Genomic DNA, 24,907 nt, shown 5'->3' on the forward strand with positions numbered 1-24,907 from the left:
TAAGGGACAGAAAACGTTAGTGGGGGTTGTATATAGACCCCCAAACTGTAGTAGTGATGTTGGGAATGGCATTAAACAGGAAATTAAAAATGCATGTAGTAAAGGAACATCTGTAATTATGGGGTGACTTTAATATGCATATAGATTGGGCAAATCAAATTAGTAACAATACCGTAGAGGAGGAATTCCTGGAGTGTATACGGGATGTTTTTCTGGACCAATACATTGAGGAACCAACGAGAGAACAGGCCATCCTCGACTGGGTATGGTGTAATGAGAAAGGAATAATTAGCAATCTAGTTGTGTGAAGCCCCTTGGGGATGAGTGATCATAATATGATCGAATTCTTCATCAAGATGGAGAGTGACGTAGTTGATTGTGAGACTTGGGTCCTGCATCTTAATAAAGGAAACTACGATGGTATGAGGCACGAGTTGGCTATGATGGATTGGGAAACGTTACTTGAAGAGATGACGGTGGATAGGCAATGGCAAACATTCAAAGAGCGCATGGGTGAACTGCAACAATTGCTTATTCCTGTCTGGCGCAAAAGTAAAACAGGAAAGGTGGCCAAACCATGGCTTACAAGGGAAATTAGAGATAGTATTAGATGCAAGGAAGAGGCATACAAATTGGCAAGAAAAGACAACAGACCTGAGGATTGGCAGCAGTTTAGAATTCAGCAAAGGAGGACCAAGGGATTGATTAAGAAGGGGAAACTAAAGTACGAGAGTAAGCTTGCAGGGAACATAAAAACTGACTGTAAAAGTTTCTATAGGTATGTGAAGAGAAAAAGATTGGTAAAGACAAATGTAGGTCCCTTGCAGTCAGAAACAGGGGAATTTATAATGGGGAACAAAGAAATTGCTGACCAACTAAATACATACTTTGGTTCTGGTTTCACAAAGGAGGACACTAATAACATACCAAAAATGTTGGGGAACACAGGATTCAGTGAGAGGGAGGAACTGAAAGAAATCAGTATTAGTAGGGAAATGGTGTTGGGGAAATTGATGTGATTGAAGGCCGATAAATCCCTGGGGCCTGATAATCTACATCCCAGAGTACTTAAGGAAGTGGCCCCAGAAATAGTGGATGCATTTGGTGGTCATCTTCTGAGATTCTGTAGACTCTGGAACAGTTCCTACAGATTGGAGGGTAGCTAATGTAACCCCACTATTTAAAAAGGGAGGCAGAGAAAAAACAGGGAATTATAGACCAGTCAGCCTGACGTCAGTAGTGGGAAAAATTCTAGAGTCCATCATAAAAGATTTAATAGCTGAGCACATGGAAAACAGTGGCAGAATCGGACAGAGTCAGCATGGATTTATGAAAGGGAAATCATGCTTGACAAATCTACTGGAATTTTCCAAGGATGTAACGAGTAGAGTTGATGAGGGGGAGCCAGAGGACTTGGTTCATTTGGGCTTTCAGAAGGCTTTCGACATAAGAAATCAGTGTGTAAAATTAAAGTGCATGGGATTGGGGGTAGTGTATTGAGATGGATAGAAAACTGGATGGCAGACAGGAAACAAAGAGTAGGAATAAATGGGTCTTTTTCTGAATGGCAGACAGTGACTAGTGGGGTACTGCAGGGATCGGTGCTGGGCCCCCAGTTATTCACAATATATATTAATGATTTAGATGAGGGAATTAAATGTAATATCTCCAAATTTGCAGATAACACAAAGCTGGGTGGGAGGGTGAGCTGTGAGGAGGATGCAGAAATGCTTCAGTGTGATTTGGACAAGCTGAGTGAGTGGGCAAAGGCATGGCAGATGCAGTAAAATGTGGAGAAATGTGAGGTTATCCATTTTGGTAGCAAAAACAGGAAAGCAGATTATTATCTGAATGGCTATAAATTGAGAGAGGGGAATGTGCAATGAGACCTGGGTGTCCTTGTACACCAGTTGCTGAAGGTAAGCATGCACGTGCAGCAGGCAATAAAGAAGGCAAATGGTATGTTGGCCTTCATAGCCAGAGAATTCAAGTACAGGAACAGGGATGTCTTGCTGCATTTTTACAGGGCCTTGGTGAGACCACACCTGGAATATTGTGTGCAGTTTTGGCCTCCTTATCTGAGGAAGGATGTACTTGCTATAGAGGGAGTGCAGCGAAGGTTTACCTGACTGATTCCTGGGATGGCGGGACTGACATATGAGGAGAGATTGAGTCGATTAGGATTATATTCGCTGGAGTTCAGAAGAATGAGTGGGGATCTCATAGAAACCTATAAAATTCTAACAGGATTAGACAGGGTCGATGCAGGAAGGATGTTCCCGATGGTGGGGGAATTCAGAACCAGGGGTCACAGTCTGAGGATACGGAGTAGACCATTTAGGACTGAGACGAGGAGAAATTTCTCCACCCAGGGAGTGGTGAGCCTGTGGAATTCGCTACCACAAAGTAGTTGAGACCAAAACCTTGTATGTTTTCAAGAAGGAGTTAGATATAGCTCTTGGGGCGAAAGGGATCAAAGGGTATGGGGAGAAAGCGGGAGCCATGATCATAATGAACGGCAGAGCAGGCTCGAAGGGCAGAATGGCCTACTCCTGCTCCTACTTTCTATGTAAATATGATGTTCTTTCTAACATTTACCACTAATCCCAATTCTACGCATAGTTTTATGCGTTCAAGATGGAATATTATTGCATAGGAGATCATTTGCCCCATAGTTTCTTTGCTCTTTGAAAGTGCTATCCATTTAGTCCGACTCCCCTATTTTTCCCCATAGCCCTTCAAATTTTCTCCCCTTCAAATGTTTATCCACTTCCCTGTTAAAGGTTACTATTGAATACAATATGAAAAATAATACAACCATTTGTTTAATTGTCTTTTTTTCTGAGATGCTGGTAAGAGTATGATTAACTATTGTGGAGAAAATCTTGTGTTTCATTGCATGTTAATGTGAATTTTTGATTACATAATCAATTAAAAATAGACAGTTATTTATGTCAGTTCCTCCCAAATAAGAATAATATTTAGATTTACAAGACCTTCAGAGTGATAAACAGTATTTGAATTGTCACGACTCACTGGGGATAGTGCACTGTAATATCGAGCTCCACTGTTTCCCGAGCCGCAACAAATGTGAAAAGTTTGACCAGATTGCCCCAATTCTACCTAACTCTTTAAAGTAGATTAACAGAATAGGAGCACCAGGTTTGTAAACTTAATAAGTCAATAACTGTTTATTGAACAAATTGTCTTTAACTTGTGGCAAAAGAAAGATATAGGAACTGCTAACCTCTATCACTCTAACTTAAACTCTACCCCCTTCTTAAATCTCCATACACACACACACACGACACACAAAACATTAATTTTAAGTGAGGGATAAAACAGCTCAATAGCACCAATCCGGAGTACAGGATTTGATAGATTGATTTTGATCAATGTCTTCCAAGTTCCTTTCAGTTCTTTGTTGATGACAGAAGGTGGTCTTACCCCACTTTCAGTATTTAGTTCACTGGTGGAGCAATAGCTTTTCAATATCTCTAACGGTGATTTTCCTCTTTTTCTCTTGACAGGGATTTTCAGAGAGAGCAGGCTATTAGAGATATGAGGAGAAAAAGCCAGTTAGCTCTTATTGTGGAATTACTGGAATCTCCCACACACAGGAGAAAGAGGTTTTGGGCCTGGAAAAATGTATTAATTTTGCTTCCAATTTCCACCCCTCCATCATTTTCACATGGTTCATCTCTGACACTTCCCTTCCCTTCCTTGACCTCTCTGTCTCAATTTCTGGTGATAGACTGTCCACCAATATTCAATACAAGCCTACCGACTCCCACAGCTACCTCGACTACAGTTCCTCACACCCTGCTTCCTGTAAGGACTCCATCCTATTCTCTCAGTTCCTTCGCCTCCGTCGCATCTGTTCTAATGATGCCACTTTCCAAAACAGTTCCTCTAACATGTCTTCCTTCTTCCTTAACCAAGGTTTTCCACCCACGGTGATTGACAGGGCCCTCAACCGTGTCCGGCCCATCTCCCAAGCATCTGCCCTCACACCTTCCTCTCCCTCCCAGAATCGTGATAGGGTCCCCTTTGTCCTCACTTATCACCCCACCAGCCTCCACATTCAAAGGATCATCCTCCATCATTTCCGCTAACTCCAGCATGATGCCACCACTCGTTCCCTCCGGGACACCCTGGTCCACTCCTCCATCACCCCCTACACCTCCACCCCCTCCCACGGCACCTTCCCATGCAACCGCAGAAGGTGCAACACTTGTCCTTTACTTCCCCCCTCCTCACCGTCCAAGGGCCCAAACACTCCTTTCAAGTGAAGCAGCATTTCACTTGCACTTCCCTCAATTTAGTCTACTGCACTCGTTGCTCCCAATGCGGTTTCCTCTACATTGGATAGACTAAACGCAGACTGGGTGACCACTTTGCGGAACACCTTTGGTCTGTCCCAGATCTCCCTGTCACTTGCCATTTCAACACACCACGCTGCTGTCATGCCCACATGTCTGTCCTTGGCTTGCTGCAATGTTCCAGTGAAGCTCAACGCAAACTGGAGGAACAGCACCTCATCTTCTGACTAGGCACTTTACAGCCTTCCGGACTGAATATTGAGTTCAACAACTTTAGATCATGAACTCACTCCTCTATCCCCATCCCCTTTCCGATTCCCCCTTTTTCCAATAATTTATATATATTTTTCATTTCCCACCTATTTCCATTATTTTTAAATGTATTTCCATCCATTGTTTTATCTCTACCTTTTAGCCTATTTCGATCCCGTCCACCCCACCCCACCTTCACTAGGGCTATCTGTACCTTGCTAGTCCTGCTTTCTACCCTTAATGTCACCATTAGCATATTTCTTAGGTAATATCACCACCGTCACACCCCTTTGTCCTTTTGGCTATGACATCTTTTGGCAATCTCTACCTATCACTGGCCCTCTATCCAGCTCTACCTGTCTCACCCCCTCCCCCCTCCTTAAACCAGCTTATATTTCACCTCTTTTCTATTTTGCCTTAGTTCTGGTGAAGAGTCTAGTGTACTCGAAACGTTAACTATTCTTTTCCGCAGATGCTGTCAGATTTGCTGAGTTTTTCCAGGTATTTTTGTTTTTGTTTCGGATTTCCAGCTTCGCAGTTTTTTGCTTTTATTTTAGGTCTTGTTCCTTTCAGGCTAGGAGCTATTCCTCTGCACTGACTTCACACAAAGCCTGGTCACCTGGTCAGGAGCCAATTAAAATGCTGTTGCCAGGCAGCTCCCTTGGTCCAGGACTTCTTTCTGGCACCATCCTGTCTTTCATGGCATACTCTGTTCTGGAACTACAGCATATATATTTCATCCAATTCTAGTGGACATGTCTTTCAAATGGTAGCCATTGTAACTTTAATCCCTAGTCCAACAGAAAATAAAAAGATATGTTCTTTACAGCAGTCCAGCTGAAATAAAAAGAGATGTTCCTTACAGTATCCTCCAATGTTTAATACCATACTTTGGTAATCATTCCATTTGTTTACAATTCAAATTAAAATTGCAAGTATAAGTAACTGCAGTACAGTCCTATTGTTGGAGTAATAGTTGTGCCACAGAGAAAAATAGTTTGTGATCAATGAAATAAAAACAGAAAATCCTGGAAAAACTCAGCAGGTCTGGCAGCATCTGTGAAGAGAGAAACAGAATTAATATTTCAAGTCCGTATGACTCTTCTTCAGTGCTCTGAAGAACAGTCATACGACTTGAAACATTAACTCTGTTTCTCTCTCCACAGATGCTGCCAAACCTGCTGAGTTTTTCCAGCATTTTCTGTTTTTATTTCAGATTTCCAGCATCTACAGTATTTTGCTTTTATCTTGTGATCAATGAACATGGTAGTTGTGGTTGCCTGTGGAATAAATACATCTTTTTTGGGGTAAATGTTTGTGCTGAATCACCAGCATCTGTACTCACAAAACTGATCAGATTCCAAGCACCAAACCCTTTTTTAATTCTTTCATGGTATCTGGGCATCACTGGTAAGGCAAGTATTTATTGCCCATCCTTAGTTGCTCCTGAGAAGGTAGTAATGAACCTCCTTGAACTGCTGCAGTCCATCTGGTGGAAGTACACTGTTATGATACAGCAGGTGGTATTTGCCAGGCTGACCAAATCCACAAGGGAAACTTGGCCACACTATCACAACGGTTTTGCAATTTGTATTCATTACATGAGAATTTGTGCACTGAATTCTGAAGTAAAGAGTCCACTAACACCTTTAGAGATTTTAAGAATTAACTTAAAACATTTATTAACAAAAGAAAAGAATAAAACACATTTACAAGATTAAAATTACATGGTTACTTAATATTATACCAATTCCCAAAATTCCTACTTAACCAGACTCCCCCTTTAAGGCAACAGTTCAAAATAGATTTTAAATTTATAGTGACAATCCAGCAAGGTTACTATAAACACCCACTTGACAGGGGAATTCTAAAGGCTTTTAACACAATTTTGGTTACATGAACAGCAGACTTCTGCAAAGTGGCCAGAGGCTTTTCCTCAAGCCTGTTTCACACGGGGTACCTTTCAGATATTACATGGTCACACCTTATACAGCCACCTTTGATTTGCAAATCCCATTGTTCCCACGTGTCGTTGGAATTTACTTTTCCCATAATATAAAAATCTTTTATGTTGTCATTATAGTCAGCCCTTTTGGGGAAAATCAACATAACAACTTGCCTTATTTACTTTGTTAGTTGTAAACATCCTGCCATGTCTCTTTGAAACCCAAACACATCTCCACTGATCTTAAAATGTAAAGTTCATTCACACCCTATCTGTTGAGACTTTACCCTAGTTCACTCATTAGCACTTCACATGCCCTTTACACCTAACTTGATAATTTCGACCTTGCAGTCCATCTCTAATTTAATTAAATCAGCCACACGGACAGAACCATCCACATACAAACAAACATAAGACTACAATACCCCACAATAATAATATGATAATTTTGTGATACACCCACAGTAGTGTTAGGAAGGAAGTTCCAGGATTTTGATCCAGTTACAGTGAAGGAGCAGTGATATAGGGTCTTAACTTCTGAGCTTCGGGTTGGGAGGTTACCCCAAAGATGTGCTGGGGAATGCACAGGTTAGGTTTACACAGCAGTTGCCCAGAAGTGCAAACTTCCCCTGGGCAATTGTCCTGCACTGGGAACAGTGAAAATGTGATTTAATTCACAAATTTCGGATGGTTCCGACTGGATTACACCAATGCTTACCCAGAAAATGTTAGAAGAATTAAAACCACTTCTAACTTGTGGGTACAGATCCAGACTGACCCCCAGGGGACCCCCATCCCCCAATTACCCCACCCACAGAACTCCCCTGACGCCCCCCCCCCCCTAGAATTCTCCCATTCTCCACCAGGATTGTGTCCTACTACCACCCCCACCTCCATGGGATTTCCCTCCAACCACATGGGACTAACCCCTGGGACTTCCAATGCTGACTGCCAGCATTCTGGAGGTTCAGACCCTCCAAGTCAGGGTGGTTTTTGGCTTGGAGGGTGATGACAAACTGGAAAGCTCCATATATTGCTGGAAAGAATTAGAATAGAATGGCTAATATGTTGCAGATTAGCTTAAAGTCAACCCTAACAGTTTATATAATGGCCCGTGTCAGTGGAAAACAAGTGGAAAAGAGGCCATGCTGTGATGTAGCTGTGCATTTAGGATTCTAACACCTAACTGTATTGTTAATGCTATGACTCCCTTATTCTGCAATGTTTCACTATTTTTTTCCTTCACCAGCATTTTCTCTAACTTGTGGTAGCTGTAGCAGTTGCAGTGATGTTTTATGCTACCTTATTTCTCAGCAAGCGTGGGCCGCTGGCTAAGATTTGGCTTGCTGCCCATTGGGACAAAAAGCTAACGAAAGCCCATGTGTTTGAGTGCAACCTGGAGACAACTGTGGAAAGCATTATTTCACCCAAGGTAAAATAACTGAGTATGCATTAAATGATCACAAGCTGAAGTATTAATATATAAGACAGAATTGACAGTATAACATTGATTTATACTTTGAATTTAATTTGTCAAATTATAAATTAGTTCATGTCAACCTGTAGAGCTCAGTAGATTACAATCCAAAGCCTTTGGCATTTCAAAATGGCTACTCTGGAAAGGTTCACTACTCAGTTACTTAGTTAAAATTTGAAGATGCTCATTCTTCCTTGTTGGCTTAGCCTTTCTTCACATCTGTTTCGAGTTTGTGTTTTAATTACTGTTCAAAGCTAAGTAGAATGCTTACAAATTAATCTATTAAAGATGATACTAACTATAAACATTTGCAGTAAATATTCACATTGGAAGTGTTTTCATTGTTTAGTCTTGTGTGTTAATTTCACTGCTTAATAATGTTTTTGTAAACTTCCTGTTCTAAAATATTGTAGTGACTGATGCTCGTTATATTCAAGTCACCGGAAGTAGAAATCCATTCCTTGTGCATTCTGGTATACTCAATGCCCTCCAGCTCTGACCACTAGACTGTATCCCAGCTCATCCTCCCAGAATTGCTATCAATCATGACAGCAGAGATGTTGGAAGTTGATGGTCTTTGTGTGTCTTCTCCCACTAGAGGCTAACAACAATGGAAAAGAGACACTAGATCTTGACTGAGACAGAGTTCCTCTTTGCAACCAACATTACAAGGAGTTCAGTTGCTTAAAACAAATATTTGGATTATAATTTTGCCTAATAAATAAATAAGATGCATATTTTCCTGACTCCCATATAGGTCTAAATTAGACCTGAATGTTGGCTACTTTTTGACACTTAGCTACACTACAGGTTATCACATCTAATGGGATACACAGTACATGCTGTATGTTTACTTAAATGAATGTTTTTGGCCTGTGTCACATCTGGGTAAAACATATGTGCTAATGATAGGTGCTGTACATTGGCAAGAAAGAAAGTTTGCATGTTTGCTCTTTTGAATTGTTACAGATCCACTAAATTGTTGGATTAAGATTTACGATCTCTTTTAGCACAACATTTAAAAAACACTTTTCAGTTGTTAATCACACACTAGCGTAAGTAGCAACTGGAAGGCGAAAATCAATGCATGAATTTAATTGGCACATATATGTCACCAAAATTTATGGAATGATGGAAAAGTTCAGTTAAACAGTAAACCAGGTTTAAAGATAAGGAAATTAGACTTTTGTATTGTTCGATATTTGTTAAATTCACACCAGCAATGATGTATTACCCTTCAAAATTGATAATTATCAGTAGCTTTTTGGGAAAGAGCCATATCATTGACCAGATGAAAGCTCCCTGCTGATTCCCCAGTGAATTTGTCAGTGAGTTTTTGGATCGTAAAGAGCAGGAGAGCCCCAGCTCTATGAATTAGTTGATCTCAGTTAGGGCAAAGGTGGGGGTTCTACTATCGGCCTCGGGTCCCTTGGGGGAAAATCAGCCAGAGTCACCATTCTTGATTACTATTCAAAGATCCTGCTAAAAGCTCAATTAAAGATTGAATGCACCAGTGCAGAGGGTTCTGCCGTAGTGAGCCAGCCTAAAGTCCATTGACTTTGGTGAGACCGGAAGATCCCACTGGCATGGAGGGCCGGAAAATCCCACCCATGGTGTTATTCTCAGAACTTAGTAGGCTTTGATTAGGACATAGAGAGGGACTAAAATTTGCATTCATGAGGGCCTCAATGAATGCCAAAAGTAGATGCTGAGATGTGCATTTTTAGCAATGGATAGAAATTACTTTAGAATATACAGGATACACAAATAAGGCTAGGACCTGTGATAAATTAAAACTTCATAGAAAAATAAATTTAGTGATGTTTATGTCTCCACTTTAGGTTAAAATAGCATTGAGAACTTCGGGACACCTGCTTTTAGGGGTGGTGAGGATTTACCATCGGAAAGCAAAGTACCTCTTGGCAGACTGCAATGAGGCATTCACAAAAATTAAGATTGCCTTTCGTCCTGGTACTGTACACTCACTGCAATTCTGACATCTTGATTAGTAAAGGATTGCTTTGCTTTTGATTAATGTAAGATTACTTTCTCATTTAGATTTTTATTTCAGATTTAATTTAATGGATGACTGTACAAATATTGCTACAAGACACATCAGAGCCTCACAGGCTTTATTTTGACCCTTGGATTGCCCATTTGATTGACAGCCCATCCACATCGTCATAAAATTACACATTGTGGGATTTTCTTAAAGTTCATAAATTTCTCAAATAAATCCTTGTCACATGCATGCATTGGTTTCTCTCCTTGTGACACTATGTCAGTGTCACTGGCATTTGGAACACTTTTTACTCAAGCTTTTGAATAAAATTTTGATAATTGTAACATCGTCAGCTAATGTTACAATTGCTTAATCTTGAGTATTGCTGAAAAAAGATTTTTTTCTGGTGACTGACAGTTAACTCCCAAACATTGTTTGAAATTTAAACCAGGCACCTTGACTCTGATTGGTCAAGGTATTGCCCTGAGGAGGCTGCCACTGTGCAACGTAGTGGAAGGAGTGAGTGTTTGTGAATGGGCTGTCAATCAAATGGGCAGTTTTGCCTTGGATGATGTCAAGCTTCTTGAGTGTTGTTGGAGCTGCACACATGCAGGCAAGTGGAGAGTATTCCATCGCACTCCTGGCTTGTGCTTTGTAGATGGTGGAAGCTTTTGGGGAGCAGGATGAGTTACTCGCCACAGGATTCCGAGCCTCTGACCTGCTCTTGTAGTCACAGTATATATGGCTTGCCAGCTAGGTTTTTTTCTTTATATCCATTCACGGAATGTGGGCGTTGCTGGCTAGGCCAGCATATATTGCCCATCCCTAATTGCCCTTGAGAAGGTGGCAGTGAGCTGCCTTTTTGAACCACTGCAAACCTCTGGTCAATGATAACCCCCAGGATGTTGATAGTGGGATTTTGGTGATGGGAATGCCATTGAAAATCAAGGGGCGAAGATTGGATTCTCCCTTGTTGGAGATGTTCACTGCCTGACACTTGTGTGACGCGAATATTACCTGCCACTTGTCAGCCAAAACTTGGATATTGTCTAGGTCTCGTTGGATTTGGACATGGGCCCTTCAGTATCTGAGGAGTCGCAAATAGTGCTGAACATTGTGCAATCATCAGTAAAAATCCCCACTTCTGACTTCTTGTTGGAAGGAAAGTCATTGATGAAGCAGCTGAAGATGTATTGGGCTGAGGACACTACCCTGAGGAACTCCTGCGGTGATGTCCTGGAGCTGAGATGACTGACCTCCAACAACCACAACATCTTTGTATGACTTCAACCAACAGAGAGTTTTCCCCCCGATTCCCATTGACTCCAGTTTTGCTAGGGCTCCTTGATGCCACACTCGGTCAATTGCTGCCTTGATGTCAAGGTCATTCACTCTCATCTTACCTCGGGGGTTTAGCTCCATGTTTGAACCAAGGCTGTAATGAGGTTAGGAGCTGAGTGGCCCTGGCAGAACCCAAACTGGGCATCAATGAGCAGGTTATTGCTAAGCAAGTGCCGCTTGATAACACTGTTGATGACCCCTTCCATTACTTTACTGATGATCAAGAGTAGACTGACGGGGGTGGTAATTGGCCAGGCTGGATTTGTCCTGCTTTTTGTGGTCAGGACATACCTGGGCAATTTTCCACATAGCCAGGTAGATGCCAGTGTTGTAGCTGTACTGGAACAGCTAGGCTAGTGGCATGGCAAGTTCGGAGCACAAGTCTTTAGTACTATTGTTGGAATATTGTCAGGGCCCATAGCCTTTGCACTATCCAGTGCCTTCAGCCATTTCTTGATATTGCGTGGAGTGAATTGAATTGACTGAAGACTGGCACCTGTGATGCTGGGGACCTCAGGCGGAGACCAAGATGGATCATCCACTCAGCACTTCTGGCTGGAGATTGTAACAAATGCTTCTGCCTTATCCTTTGCACTGATGTGTTGGGCTCTTCCATCATTGAGGATGGGGATATTTGTGGAGCCTCCTCCTCCAGTCAGTTTAATTGTCCACCACCATTCACGACTGGATATGGCAGGACTGCAGAGCTTAGATCTGATGCGTTGGTTGTGGGATCGCTTAGCTCTGTCTATCACTTGCTGCTTATGTTGTTGGGCGTGCAAGTAATCCTGTGTTATAGCTTTGCCAGGCTGACCCCTCATTTTTAGGTATGCTTGGTGCTGCTCCTGGCATGCCCTCCTGCATTCTTCATTGAACCAGGGTTGATCCCCTGGCATGATGGTAATGGCAGAGTGGGGAAATGCCAGGCCATGAGGTTACAGATTGTGTTTGAGTACAATTCTGCTGCTGCTGCCTCATGGATGCCCAGTCTAGAGTTGCTAGATCTGTTCGAAATCTACCCCATTTAACATTGTGGTAGTGCCACACAACATAATGGAGGGTATTCTCAGTGTGAAGGCGGGACTTCATCTCCACAACGACTGTGCGGTGGTCACTCCTGCCAATACTGTCATGGACAGGTGCATCTGTGGCAGGCAGGTTGGTGAGGATGAGGTCAGGTATGTTTTCCCCTCTTGTTGGTTCCCTCACCATCTGCCACAGACCCAGTCTAGCATCTTTGTCATTTTGGACTCAGCCAGCTCAGTCAGTAGTGGTGCTACTGAGCAACTCTTGATGATGGACATTGAAGTCACCCAGCCAGAGTACATTCTGTGCCCTTGCCACCCTCAGTGCTTCATCCAAGAGGTGTTCAACATGGAGCTGCACTGATTCATCAGCTGAGGGAGGGTGCTACATGGTAATCGGCAGGAGGTTTTCTCTCCCATGTTTGACCTGATGCCAGGAGGCTTCAAAATGCAGAGGATATCCACTTAGATGAGAGTTCTTTTTTTTTATTTACGCAGGACCCCAATTTCTTACAAAGGTTGCAAACAGGCTAGCTTTATCTCAGACTATTGGCAGGCACAGGGATGGAGTCATAGAGTTAAAGTCAGAGGTCCCGTGGTGAATTAGTAGTGACTTAGGTAGGGTGGAATCAGCATGAAGCATCAACTAGTTGTTGTCCAAGTTAGGAGACAGATGAATTGAGTGAAATCCAGAAATTGTTTGATTAAACTGGTTGAAAAACTGAAGTAGAAAATGAGATTCAGAAGGGACTATAAGACAGAATGTGAAAATCTTTTTCTAAATATTTCTGTAGCAAATAAGTGTTTGGAGAAACATTAAGGCACTCAGTGATATGCAGATAGCACAATGGGACTGATTTGCCTTTAGTTGTTATAAGAAAAGATGTTGTGATTTTCCTGCTCCTGGAAAATTGTATGGCTCCAAATGCGAAACCAGCTCCTTCCAATATGCTATGCATAATTTGCTCAGAATGTTATTTAAAGTCCTCTCTTATGGCTCAGAGTGATTAGCCAAGTCATTCAACCTAGAAAGATCTCTGGTTCGACCTCTGGCCTGTGCTGAAATAGCTGCATTATTTGTGGTAGCAGCACAGGCATTACAATTGACTTCAGCACTTTTTGGTGTTATAACATGGTAGATGATGTATGCCAGGTAGATCAAATCCACGAGGAAAACTTGATCGCGTTGTCACAACGGTTTTGCAATTTGTATTCATTTCAAGATGCGTGTACTGAATTCAGGAATAATAAGTCCACCAAGACTTTAGAGATTTTTTAAAAAACTAAAATTAAAATATTTATTAACAAAAGAAAAGATTTTAAGCACATGGGTAGGTCTACAAATTACTGCTATAAGGGCTCCTTAAATCCCTAATTAACCTGGCTACCAGTAACACCCCCTTTAAGGCAATGGTCCAAAAATAGATATTTTAGATTTTAAGCAAATCCAGTACCATGGACAGTGGAATTCAAAGTGGCTTTCTCTAGCTTTGGTTTGTGTAGACAGCAGGGTTAATGCACAAATACTGGATGCTTCTTGGAGGCGACTTCACGCACTTCTGTTAGATCTTACAATGCCTTCCCCGACACATAGCCTCATTCTCATTTATATATGTTTCACCCTTTTTAATATGTAAATTTCATAGTTTCCATATTTCTTTGGAATTTTTACCTTATAATATAAAGCTTTTCATGTTGCTACTATTATCATTAACTTCTTTGAAATTTAAATCCCCTTCATCGATCTAAAAATGCAAATTGCCTTTACACCTTACATGCTAAGACCCCAACCATGTTTGCACATTAGCACGTCTGTTCCTTACTTATCTTGATAACTTCAACTTGCCGTCTGTTTGGCTACAAAATGTAATTAAATCTCACATACAGACAGAAAAACACAACCCCATAAACCTACTTTACAATAAACTAGAAAAATATTTTAAAAATTAGTATACTGTCATGACATTGACTAGGAAGAAGAAAATTAGCCAGGGTTCCTACACTTGAACATTTCTTATTTACCCCTGTTGGAATATCCCGTGTGTGAAATTTAGGTAAAGACAGGCTCAGGCTTTGCTATTGTGCCTCCTATAGTCAAATGCTGCATCAAATCTCATAATTGTCACTTGTCTGAGGCCACCCATGATGATAGTATTGCAGGTAACTTCAATACCCCTGAGCTATTGGAGGAAATCACAGCCAAGGAATGATCTTTGAGCGGCTATAATCCCAGTATGATAAGCTAATAACAGTAGAATGGTTCACTAATATGCAATTCCAATTTACTGTTAGCAGTCACTGCTGTCAGGCAAAAATCAAATCACCGTTTTTCTTTTGTTGCTGCTGCTTTCTGCATTGTTATTTGAAACTTTAGGAAAGAAAACTAGAAATGACTCAAATTAATCCATATACTCTGAATCATTGTAATGTGCTAACTGATTTTGTTTGATGTTACAGATATTGTGGATCTTGCTGAAGAAAACCTTGAAGCTACCTACAATGCCATAACGTTGCCTGAAGAGTTTCATGAATTTTCCAATCAACTGCCTGATGTGGAGTGAGTCCCTGAACTTTATACACTGATGAGCAAATCTGTGCCTGTTTGTGCTGTGTGAATGATGCTGGAGTTTTATTTTTCTTAGCTAAATTTGTGCTCCCAAAGGTGTTTAATTTGTAAGTGATACAAAGCAGCTTTCTTAAAGAGTGGTTTTCATTTGTGTTTTAAATAAAAGCAAACAGAGGTATTTAAAATTATAGATGAGACACCAAGAGAATGGCCCAGATTTTCCCTCCCGGGCTGGGTGTTTGAATCTGACCTTTAAAAATGGCTGCCTGGTTGTCAGATTTTTGGCCAGGTGTGAGCAGGCTGGATTAGAGCAAAGTTGATGTTTCAAGTCCTCATGACCTTTCAAAAGAACCTGTTCTGTTGAAGGGTCATGAGGACTCGAAACGTCAACTTTGCTCTTCTCTACTGATGCTGCCAGACCTGCTGGGTTTTTCCAGATATTGCTGTTTTTGTTTTGGATTTCCAGCATCCGCAGTTTTTTGTTTTTTTAATTATTTTACGCTGGATTAGCAGCTGGGGCGGGTAACCTAGGAAGAACTGAGGAGGATGCCAGGCACGGATGTGAACTGGACGGAAGGCCTGACTTGGGGCTCTGGCACTGCGTCCAAAGTTTAAAAATAAAGTTTACAACATGAAACATTCCTCCATCCCTCACCCCTCATCCCCCCATCCCACACACGGCTTGTGCCCCAACCCATGCTACCCCTTGCCACCTCACCAATTCCCATGGCTCTTTATAGCCCTATGTCAACCTGTGCTCCCACCCACCATTGCCCTTTATGCCCCATTGCCCCTCCACCCACCCCCATTGCTCTTTATAGCCCCTGTGCCAACCATGGCCCCCACCTACCCCCGTGGTGACTTATAGCCTCTGTGCTAAACTATGCCCTTCCAGCCACCCCCATGGCCCTTTATAGACCCTGTGCCAACACATGCCAGCCCATGCACCGCACCCTTTTCCCTTACACCTACGTTGCCAACTCATCTAGTGTCCACCCTGGGTACACCTCAAGAGCCATGCAGAAATGAGATAAAGTAAACTTCTAAATGTATTACTGACCACTATTGTGAAAAAAACACTCATTCATAAAAATAAATTTGCTATAACAACATGCATTGGAATTCATGGTCCCACATCAAAGTGTCTAAAACCACTTGTAGCTGTCAATCACTGTGAATTAGCAGGTTCCCTACTGTGATAATGGATAGTTGTAAAATCAGTCATGCAGCTCTAATCCAGTAATTGAAGCCCTCAGGCTTATGTCAACAGACAGAGTGAAGTAGCAAGCAATCTTTTCTTTAAACACTCCAGGCATTTTCTTTCAAAGATTTAAATCGCAGGACTTTTAAATATCTTGACAGATCCCTTTGACAGGTGCTTCTGATAGTTTTGACAGGCCCCTTTGGCAGCTCTTTTTGATAGGTGCTTCTGGCACTTTTGACAGGTCTGCTGACAGTTCCAATGAGCTTGACAGTAATGGGTTTGTGCACTTTTTACACATGTTTATGTCTACTTTTAACTATTCCAAAGGGTAACTGCCATCCACCAGAGGGCACCTTACATCCCCAAAGGTGTCCCAGGACTGGATCCAAAGCGGTACCCTGGCTATCCAAAATGAATGCATAAAGTTCAGACCTGCTCTTACCCGATCTAATCTTCACTCTTTGGGCACAATATTACGCTCGGCGTGCAGGCACATGCCCGACACGCCTGAGCGTAAAACGAAGCGCAATGATGTCAGGCGTGCGCCCCAACATCATCGCCCACTCGCACGATATTATGTTCAGCAGACGCGCGCCGGAGTCGGCTGCACACCTGCCGATGATTGAAAGGCCCATTAAGGCCATTAACAAGCTAATTAAATTCAGATCTACGCTGCCCGTTCAACCTTACAGTTGGCGAGCCGGCAAAAAGGCCAAGTGGCCTTTATATTTTTTAGGAAACCTCATCCAGGAGCAGGATGGGTTTTCCTAAAGCAAATAAACATTAAATGAAAATTTTATTTTGGAATTAAAAACATGTCCCATCTCATGTAACATGAGATGGGGCATGAGTTTTGAATTTTTACTGTCTTTATAAATTTTTTAAAAAAGGCCTTCAATCTTCCTGAGGCAGCTCCATGCCTTGGAGATTGTCGCGCTCCTTTGTGTGCATGTGTGAACTGCGCACTAGGCCTGGCTCTCCCTCCTCCCCCCGCCTGCACAGGCAACGCTCAGCGCTGCCATTTGCAATGCACGCAGGGTAGACCTTAATTGGCCTGCCCACGTGAAATTGCGGTGCAGAGCCAATCGCAGGTGATGATTGGCGAAATGTGAATTCAATTAAAATTTGGGATGACCACGAAATGATTGCCTGTTGTTGGTTCACTAATAATAAGGGAAGGAAATCTGTTCTTACCAATCTAGCCTATTAGTGGCCCTTAAAAATGTCCTTTGAGCAAGGGCAATTAGTGATGGACAATACAGTGATACTCTGTTATGACACGGCAGATGATGTATGCCAGATGGATCAAATCCACGAGGAAAGCATGATCACGTGGTCACAACGATATTGCAATTTGTAGTTATTTTGAAATACATGCTCTGAATTCAGTCGTAAACAAGACCACCAAGACCTTGGAGATTTTTTAGAAAACTAAATTAAACATTTATTAACAAAAGAAAAGATTCCAAGCACATACATGGGTCTACAAATTGCTACTATACTAACTCCTAAAACACCTGATTAATCTGGCTTCCAGTTACACCCTGTAAAGGTAACAGTAAACAAAAAAAAGATTTTAAATAGATTCCAGCCAATTAACACAATACATTGGACAGTAGAATTCAGAATGGCTTTTCCCAGCTTCGGTTTCTGTAAACAGCAGCTTAATGCACAAATACAGTGGGTTTTTCACACTTCTGGTAGATTTTACAATGCCTTCCCTGACACATAGCCTTTTCTCCTTTATACATGTTTCTCCCTTTTAATGCAAATTCCATTGTCCCCATGTATTTTTGGAACTTTACTTTCCTTATAATATAAATCTATTCGTGGTGCTAATATTGTTAGTAACCTTTGGGAAAAATAAATACACTGCTTGTCCTAGCTTCTCTGGCTATGTGTAACATCCTACCATCTCTTTGAAATTCAAACTACCCTGATTTATCTAAAAATGTAAATTCTCCTCATTTCATATTCTAAAACTTCAGCCATGTTTACTTATTTAGCATTTCAAACCTAGCCTCTTTTGATGAGTCAAAGCCACCAGACCAGCTCTCTCCAATTTAGTTAAATCCCTAACACACACACAAACAAACTATCCAAACCCCACTATTAATCTATCTTTACAATATAACACAATAATATTATGAGAATTATTATATTTTCGTGACACCCCCTTCCTTACCAGGTAATGAACCGTCCTAATTTTGAAAGACGGCTTCATTTTCTTAACCCATTTTACCCTACCTCTTATACTTATCTATATCCTCATACTATTACATTACCAGATGCATGCTCTATATATATATATATATATACACACATATATATATATATAACATAATATATATAACCATATATTTTTATATACAAATCCTTGATATCAACAGAAGTCATTTCAGTCCAGCGTCCAGGTTTTAAATGTCCAATTTTCCTTTTAAGCTTTAAACCTTCGACACTGCATCTTCAATTAGATTTTCTCATCCATCCACATGTATAATCTGTAGATTAAATGGTTGCAGTAATAAACTCCACCTGAATAGCCTTGCACTTCGGTCTCGAAATTTGTCCAGAAACGTTAAAGGATTGTGGCCTGTATAAACAATTGTTTCTGATGAATTGTTTGCAACGTAAATCTCGAAATGCTGCAATGCTAACACCAAACCCAGAGTCTCCTTTTCGATCATTGAATAACTCTCTGTTGTACATTCAGCTTCTGTGAAAAGTACCCTATTGGTTTTCAATTCCAGTTTCATCTTCTTGCAACAATATGGCCCCAATGCCTGTGTCGCTTGCGTCAATGGCCAACTTAAATTGCTTGGCATAATTTGGTCCTGCCAAAACTGGTGTCATAGTCAATACAGTTTTCAAACTGTACTCATTGAAACTTTTTGTTCTTTTTTAATAGTTCAATCAATGGAGCAGCCACACTGCTAAAATTTGGTATAAATTTCCAGTAAAACCCACTCATACCCAGAAATCTCAAAACTTCTCATCTTTTTGTAGGCACGGGGAAATCCATGATAGTTTTGACTTTCACATCTCTTGGAGTCACCTTACCACGTCCAATGGTATGGCCTAGATATGTAACTTGCACTTTTGCAAATTCACTTTTAGCGAAATTAATCTCCAAATTAGCTCCTTGGAATCAACTAAATAATTCTTCCAGATGTTGTAAATGCTTCTCCCATGTTTGACTGAAAACTATCAACAGCACAATTGCTCAGTCCTGCAAATGCTTTGTTTGTCAGTCTTTGAAATGTTGCAGGTACATTTTTCATACCAAAAGGCATGACTTTAAACATATATAGTCCTTTTGGCATCACAAAAACCAATATCCCCATTTGTTCTCTTCGATACTTGCCAATATCCTCTCAACAAGTCAATCTTTGTGATAAATTTTGATTGTCCCACTTTCTCAATGCAATCTTCCAACCGTGGTATAGGATATGAATCTGCTTTTGTCACTGCATTCACCTTTCCATAGTCCACAGACAGTTTTTGGGCAGGATTTTCCCCTTGTCGGTCGGGCCCAAAAACGGCTGCGAGACCGACTGCTGTCCATGATTGGGCTCCGACCGTGCCTTTCACGCTGACTGGCCGTTAATTGGCCAGCCAGTGTGAAAGGCGTGGTTGGAGCCTCAGCACTGCCAGGGCGGGGGAGTGCGAGCGCGTGCATGGGGGTGCACGGACTGGCAGTTCCCCGAAGACACAGAGCTGCCTCCAGGAGCTGGAGGATTTAAAAATGAAAAATAAACTTTTTACATATTATGTAAACATGTCCCCAAATGTGACTCAGTCACATGAAAAGGGACATGTAAAAAAGAATGTTAAAAATGTACAAAAATAATTTTTCTTTAGTAACTGTTGGAAACCTCATCCCCATGGATGAGGTTGCATTAAAAATGCAAAGGCCGCCTGGCCTATTCGCCCACCCACCAACCGAACGGCACTATTTCACTCCTGTTTGGGTCAGGCCGCGCCCACCTGTGTTCCATCTGAATTCGGCACCATCACAACTAGACTCAATGATGTCATGAATTTGATTTCTTTCTGTACTTCTGATAACTTTGCTGGAATTAATCTATAAGAATGTTGTCTTATCGAAGATGGAACTTCTACGCTCACATCATGTATAGCTAAATTTGTCCCCCTTCCCAGCTTATTCCCACAAATAGCTTTGTGAAACTGCAATAGCTTCTCCAAATCACTTTGACACTTGTCTGGAAGGTAATTCAATATTACATTTAAATTTTTAAGTACCTCCCCATTATCCAATTTGATAGAGGAAAATCAATTTCAGAATCCTTCATTTCTACCTCTTTTTCCTTATCTATCCAATAATACCTCCTTTCGGTCCTCTTCCCTGTCAAAGTACTTTTTAAGCATATTTACATGACGCACTCTCTGTTTTCTTCTATCTGGAGTATTTATGAACTAATTTACTTCACTCAGTTTCTTTTCAATCCTGTAAGGCCTACCAAACCTTGCCTTTAATGAGTCACCCAGTGCTGTTAACAAAATGAACACCTTTTCCTCAGCAACAAAACTATGAGTGGTAGCTTTCCTATCTGCCTTCACTTTCATCACTTGGTGTGATATCTTTAAATGTTCCCTAGCTAACTCACGTGCTCTGTCCAATCCTTCTCTGGAGTTTGATACAAAATCAAAGAGCATAGTTTCTGAATTTTGACCCACCAGTTTCTCATGAATCAATTTCAGTGGTCCCCTTACCTCATGACCATAGACTAATTCAAAAGGACTAAATCTAGTCCATTGTTTTATCTCTACCTTTTAGCCTTTTTTGATTCCTTCATTCCCCCCCCCCCCACCCCCCAACAAACTAGGTCTATCTGTACCTTGCTTGTCCTGCTTTCTACCCTTAATTAGCACATTCCTTAGCTAATATCCCCACCTTCAACAGCTCTTTGTCCTTTTGTCTGTGACATCTTTTGGTTATCTCCACCTATCACTGGCCCTCTATCCAGCTCTACTTGTCCCACCAACACCCCCTTAAACCAGCTTATATTTCACCTTTCTGCTATTTTTATTTAGTTCTGTTGAAGGGTCATTCGGACTCAAAACAATAACTGTGTTCCTCTCCGCAGATGCTGCCAGACCTGCTGAATTTTTCCGGGTATTTTTGTTTTTGACTAAATCTAGTTATGCATTAGGAACATCCCTAATAGCAAATAACAAGAATGGAATTCCCCATCCCAATCCTGTGGCTAGTTCTGACTATACACCCTCAATATAGTTGTAAAGATTAATGTCATCTTTCCAAAGCCCCTTGTGATTCAAGATGGTAAGCTGTTGACTTAAACTTTTTTTATCCCCAAACTGTTCATTACTTCATTAAACAGCTGCGGCATGAAATCTGAACCTTGATCTGATTGCATTTCTTTTGGTAATCCATATCTTGAAAAAAAATTAGTCAACTCTTCCACAATTTTCTTTGTTATAATATTTCTCAAAGGTATCACTTCAGGAAACTTTGTAGACACATCCATTATTGTCAGTAAGTACCGATTTCCACTTTTAGTCTTGGGGAGGGTCCTACATAATCAATCATGACCCTAGTAAAAGATTCTTCAAATGCTTGAAATGGAATTCAAGGTGCCAGCTTAATCAGTGCTTGTGGTTTCCCTATCACCTGACATGTGTGACACGTTCTACATAATTTGACTACATTTCTATGCAATCCAAGCCAATAATAATGTTTTTGTACTTTCACCTGTTCCTTTCTAATTCCTAAATGTCGCTCCATTGGAATTTCATGAGCTATTCTCAAAATCTCATTTCTATATCCAAACGGTATAACAATCTGATGTACTTCCTTCCAGCTTTCATCTGTTGAAATCTGATATGGCCGCCACTTTCTCAGTAACACATTACTCTTAAGATAATAACATTCCGGAATACAATCTGCTGCCTGTTTCTCAGTAAGCTGTCTGATATAACCGTTGTATTTGTGGATCCTTTTTCTGTAACTCAGCCAACTGCCTCGAGCTAAATACCTCAGCTGCGTTATCTTCCATTCTTATTTCCCAAACAATCTTATTAAAAACAGTATCAACTAATTGAATTTCAGCACTTTTCCCCCACCTTTTAACTCCCTCTCCTTCCTGTTTCAGCCTGTGAGCTTGTGACCTTGTTACCACACAATCTAGAAACAATCCAGGATGCTCTTTCTGCAACACTTATGTTGAAAATACCTTTACAGGCTGCTCAACTACCATAGGCATCACCCACATCTATGATCCAACTATATCGTTACCTAAAATAAATTGAACCCCTGCAATGGGCAGTTTTTCCAATACTCCAATAACCATCTCACCTGTTTGCCACTTACCCTTTAAATTTACCTTCCACAATGGTTTAGCATCTCCGTGAACCCCACTTATTATCACCTGTTCCTGCAATATTCCCTATGAGCAACAAATATCACTATCTCACAACATTAAAGATTGACAAGCCCCTGTGTCTCTTAAAATTTTAATATCTTTACCTACTCCACCCTGAACACATGGAAAGGCTTCCCTTTCACATAAAAAATCTTTAAACATTTCTGCAATCTGCTCCTCAGAACTTCCTTGGGTAAATTGTGAACACATTCCCACATCTTATCACGGATTCTTCCTGTTTTACCTGTACACAAACCATTGTTCTTTTCCTGTGCCTGAACCTCAGAACCCACAGTTTTACTTCCAGAACTTTCCTGCATCCCAATAATTCCAACAGATTTTCCCTGTAATTTCCAACACACTGACTTTGCTTGCCCAACTTTATTACAATGAAAACACCTCAATTTTCGAGTGTCATTTCTACTCTCAGCACCTTCCTTTTTATTCTGAGAAAAAAGTTCGTGGGAATTTACACCTCCTCCTCTTCCCTGACTACCCACCTTCTTTTCACCTCCCCACTTTCTATCCTCCTCTGATTTAAAAGGGTGATGAGAAAAGGTTTAGATCTATGAACTCATTGGCCAGAATTTTTAGCTCGTTGAGCAGGCATGTGCACAAATGTAAAATGATGCACAGTGATGTTGGGCGAGCATCCAGACAGTTGCGCACTCACGCAATGTTTCGGTCGGCGGGCGCGTGCAGGAGTTGGCAGCGTGCCCGCCAACAATTAAAAGGCTATTAAGGCCATTAAAGTCATAATTAAATTAAACTTTTCGCTGCCCATCCAACCTTATGGTTGGCGGGCAGGCGAAAAGGCCAAATGGCCTTTGGATTTTTTAGGAAACCTCATCCACAGGACGGATGAGGTTCCCAACAGCTATTAAAAATTAAATAAAATTTTTAACATTTCGTTAATAACATGCCCTTGCTCATGTGACAGGGTCACATGAGGGGACATGTTTTGTAACATTTTAAGTTACTTATTTTTAATTTTTAAAATCTTCACCTCCCTGAGACAGCCCTGTGCCTCAGGGAGCTTTTCCTGCGCAAATTTCCCCGCTTGCCCTCTTCTCTGACACAGACAGCATGAGCGCTTCAGCATGTGTTTCACCTGGGCGGTCCTTAATTGGCCCACCAGCGTGAAATTGCAGTCAGGCTCCGATCGTGGCAGGCTTCCCAACTGTTCCCGCCCGACGAGGGCAAAATTCTGGCTATAATCATCAGCTATTTCTGCTGCTTGTCTTACGGTTTTAACCCTCTTCCTCCACATGAGTTCTCACTACCTAAGGAATTGAATCTTTAAATTCTTCCAAAGGAATTACTTCTGTAAGAGCTGCATATATTGTCTCTATTTTTAACACCCGTATCCACTGTTCAAAATTACTTAGTTTTACTCTCTCAAACTCAGTATGTTTGCCCATGCTGTTTTCTCATATTCCTAAATTTTTGCCTGTATGCCTTAGGAACCAACTCCTATACACTCAAAATATCATTTTTTACCATATCGTAATCCACTGACATTTCTTCTGTCAGTGAAGCATAAATCTTGTGCTTTTTAAGTCAGTACTTTCTGTCCCTTTCCTTCTCTCATTCCTCTATTGCTGATTTTTCCCTCTGGAGATCAAGTTTTCGCATTTCCATTTCTTAGTGAAATAATCTCTCTTTTTCTTTTGCCTCCAATTCATGGTCAAGTCGGTAAGAGCCAGTGGGATCCAGGGAAAGAATTTTCTCCCTGGCAGAAGTGCAGGAGTGGCACCCCCAATTGGGGGCGCACCGCCATTTTACGCCAGTGTGATGTCCACCAGGAAGCACTGTGCGCTCCCTGTGGGGACTGGGGGAGGATTCCCTCAGCCAGGAGTGCACTGTTTCGCACATGCACACGAAAGAGCACACTCATCTCCCTGAGGCTAAGTGCTGCCTCAGGGAGATCGGTGCCAAATTTAAAAATGGTAAAGGTGCGATAACAAAATTTTCCTTGACATATCCCCTCATGTGACACTGTCACATGAGTTGGGACATGTTCATCACTTTAAATCATACATTTATTAAATTTTTTAAAACCCTTATGAGATCTCATCCCGCCCGTGGATGAGGTTTCATGCCTTGTCTGAAGCCCACCAGGGCTCCCAGCCTACTGGCCAACCCTAAGGTTGGATGGGCAGATCCATTAACGAGTTTAATGACTTTGTCAGTGGCCTCAATAGGCCGTTGACAGGTTGGCGGGTGCACAGCTGATTCGGCTGCGTCCCCGCCAACCTGAAAATTGAAATGGCACATGAATGAAGAGAGACTGGATAGGCTAAAGTTGTTTTCCACAGAGCAGAAAAGGCTGAGGGAGGACCTGATAGAGGTATACAAGATTATGAGGG

At 41.4% G+C, this 24,907-nt stretch overlaps 1 protein-coding gene across 1 annotated transcript in view; it reads left to right on the forward strand.

Moving 5' to 3' along the window:
• Nucleotides 1-7,807: 7,807 nt before the first annotated feature.
• The window catches only part of LOC121287245 (double-strand-break repair protein rad21 homolog), an 82,061-nt gene continuing 64,961 nt past the window's right edge, over nucleotides 7,808-24,907 (forward strand). The window contains exons 1-3 of the mRNA XM_041204944.1: nucleotides 7,808-7,951; nucleotides 9,838-9,967; nucleotides 14,822-14,921. Of these exons, the coding sequence (XP_041060878.1) occupies nucleotides 7,808-7,951; nucleotides 9,838-9,967; nucleotides 14,822-14,921 (374 nt within the window). The remainder of the gene's footprint in view (nucleotides 7,952-9,837; nucleotides 9,968-14,821; nucleotides 14,922-24,907) is intronic.

Source organism: Carcharodon carcharias, chromosome 14, assembly GCF_017639515.1.
Source record: "Carcharodon carcharias isolate sCarCar2 chromosome 14, sCarCar2.pri, whole genome shotgun sequence".
Classification (NCBI taxonomy): domain Eukaryota; kingdom Metazoa; phylum Chordata; class Chondrichthyes; order Lamniformes; family Lamnidae; genus Carcharodon; species Carcharodon carcharias.